The sequence below is a fragment of the Bactrocera oleae genome, chromosome 5 (genome assembly GCF_042242935.1).
Source record: "Bactrocera oleae isolate idBacOlea1 chromosome 5, idBacOlea1, whole genome shotgun sequence".
In the NCBI taxonomy this organism is placed as follows: Eukaryota; Metazoa; Arthropoda; class Insecta; order Diptera; family Tephritidae; genus Bactrocera; species Bactrocera oleae.
This window is the reverse complement of record NC_091539.1, coordinates 44,516,305-44,518,507: the sequence shown is the minus strand read 5'-3', so window position 1 is coordinate 44,518,507 and position 2,203 is coordinate 44,516,305. Positions and strand designations below refer to the sequence as shown.

At 33.5% G+C, this 2,203-nt stretch overlaps 1 protein-coding gene across 1 annotated transcript; it reads right to left on the bottom strand.

Annotated features, from left to right (window-relative positions):
• Positions 1-240: 240 nt before the first annotated feature.
• Positions 241-1,281, bottom strand: LOC106619311 (uncharacterized). The gene has a single exon (XM_014237351.3). The coding sequence runs from the start codon at positions 1,123-1,125 to the stop codon at positions 640-642; it is 486 nt and encodes a 161-aa protein (XP_014092826.2). The 5' UTR covers positions 1,126-1,281; the 3' UTR covers positions 241-639.
• Positions 1,282-2,203: the final 922 nt, after the last annotated feature.

The following is a 2,203-nucleotide window of genomic DNA, read 5'->3' as shown; positions in this document are numbered from 1 at the left end:
GTCAATTCACTATAAAATGGTATCGAAAAGTTGGACACAAGTTCTCGGCTCCTCCGTTGTTTGCGCTCAAAACTAATTTGCTTGTATACAGCTATGAGCTAACATATGAAATATATGTAAGTATATGGTATATGAACTACTGAAAGCTAAAATGTTTACATTTAAGTGAGCTAATTTTGTATAATGTTCACAATATTTACTTACCATATTTAGTTCTTTAAAATAATTTTTCTGTTTTAATGCTCTCTGATTTTTATCTTTATTTGGTTTGAGTATATGTACATATGTATTGTTTACGATGATAACATTGGCTGTTTTCAGTATTCCATGAAATATGTACATGCATACATACTAACTACAGATCTTATACCAAAAATATATACATATAGTTTTGAGTTTTCCAAATACAAATCGTTCATCTGATACTAAGAATCTCCAACAATATATGCAAATGTTTGCAAATATTTCTGTGACTCAGACTATACATTAAACGTATTTCTTATAGTTTTATGGAACTTCTATATAAAGTTTATCTATATTTTAAACTACAAATTATTTTAGTAATGCTTTAAATTTTATAATTCTTTGGGATTAATCATCACTGCCTTAGAGTCAAATATGCGCACATGTTTTCACTTCTCACTTTCTCAATTTACTGCAGTTGCCCAAAGCGTCCAATATATGTCCATGGCCGCACTGTTGCTCAGCTTTGAGTATATCGGGATTTATCAGTTCCACATTGAGTAGCTTATGCACTGTAAGCTCCTCCGAAGAATCCTTTGAAAATTTATCCTTGATATCGCCAAGTTTATCTTTTATATCTGAACCCAGATCCTTTGCCTTCTCGCCAAACTTTTTGGCGCCCTCCTTCAGCTCAGTACCTATTTTCTTTGCCTGCTCGGAAACCTTTTCAGCACCCTTTTTGATTTGGCAACCGAAACTTTTGAAAAAATCGCGCACCTGATGCTCAGAGCTTTCCTCAGCACTGGACACTTTCGGTCCAATGATGGGTAGATCCGATAACGATGGTACGATTTTCTCATTGCAATCGAGTAAATCGCCTTGTACCAAGGAAGCGCAGAGACAGAGTAATGCTGCTGCAAACACGTAAATTATATTTTTCATTTCAATTCTGTTTAATGTTTTGATCTGTCAATTAATTATGCACACTTTCACTATTTATTCTTTCGTGTTTTGCATAACAATAAAAGACGTTGCGCTCACGTTTGTGATCCACCAACGGGTACGCAATAACTGTGACTGATTCTGCCTTCAGACGACTACTACGGTTTATATTTAATTGACAATTTTCGAAAGAATTTATTTAATCAAACAATTACGCGCAAACAGCGCTGCGTCATGAGTAGATCGTATTAATGTAGCTACTTACGAGTACACATACACATATCTATTTACAGACACTTATACACCCGTTTTTGCGGTAATTTTATATATCTCAGTTTATATGCTCTTATGCTGATTATTGTTTGATTTATATGTGTATTTCGCATGAACGGTATCAAGAAAAACAAGTAATGAGAGTATGTATAAGCGGTAGAAGACACATATGAATGTATGTGTATGCCCTTATTTGAGATATTTATACGCCTTTTTTAGAACACAGAACTTGACATTTGCGGAATGCGATTTGTTACTGCTAATCAATTGAGCGCAAGTTCAGCCGTAATGAATGCTGTAACTTGTTTCATATTAAGTAATAGAGCTTACACCTGGACACTTATACACATTTATATACAATATGTATCTGGGTATGTACTTTCGAATCAAGGCTTATATCAATTAAATTGGAATGAGTAATGTTATTATGCGGAACATCTTATTTATGAACGTTTTGATAATTTTGTAGACACATGCAGACATACGTATATACATACACATATATATTTACATATGTATATATATGCAAATAAATATTATATATGAGAATGAGTTGTTGGTGTAATGGGGTTATCCATTAGGTATACGTTGAATTGGAATAATTAATGATTTGCCTGATATGCCATTAAGGGGATTGCGACAAGAATCTGCGATTTGGAGGAACCTACTAAAAAAACACTATTCAGCGAATTTTGTCTGCAAATTGACATCAACTCAAAGATCATACCTTTTGAAAGCCCCTTTATTTATAATTTTAACAAACTTGGAAACGTTAATTTGGTCTCACATTCCTTGCACACTAACA

Bases quoted from the DNA above. Each gene is read 5' to 3' on its own strand.
- LOC106619311 (XM_014237351.3), bottom strand. From the start codon at position 1,125: ATGAAAAATATAATTTACGTGTTTGCAGCAGCATTACTCTGTCTCTGC.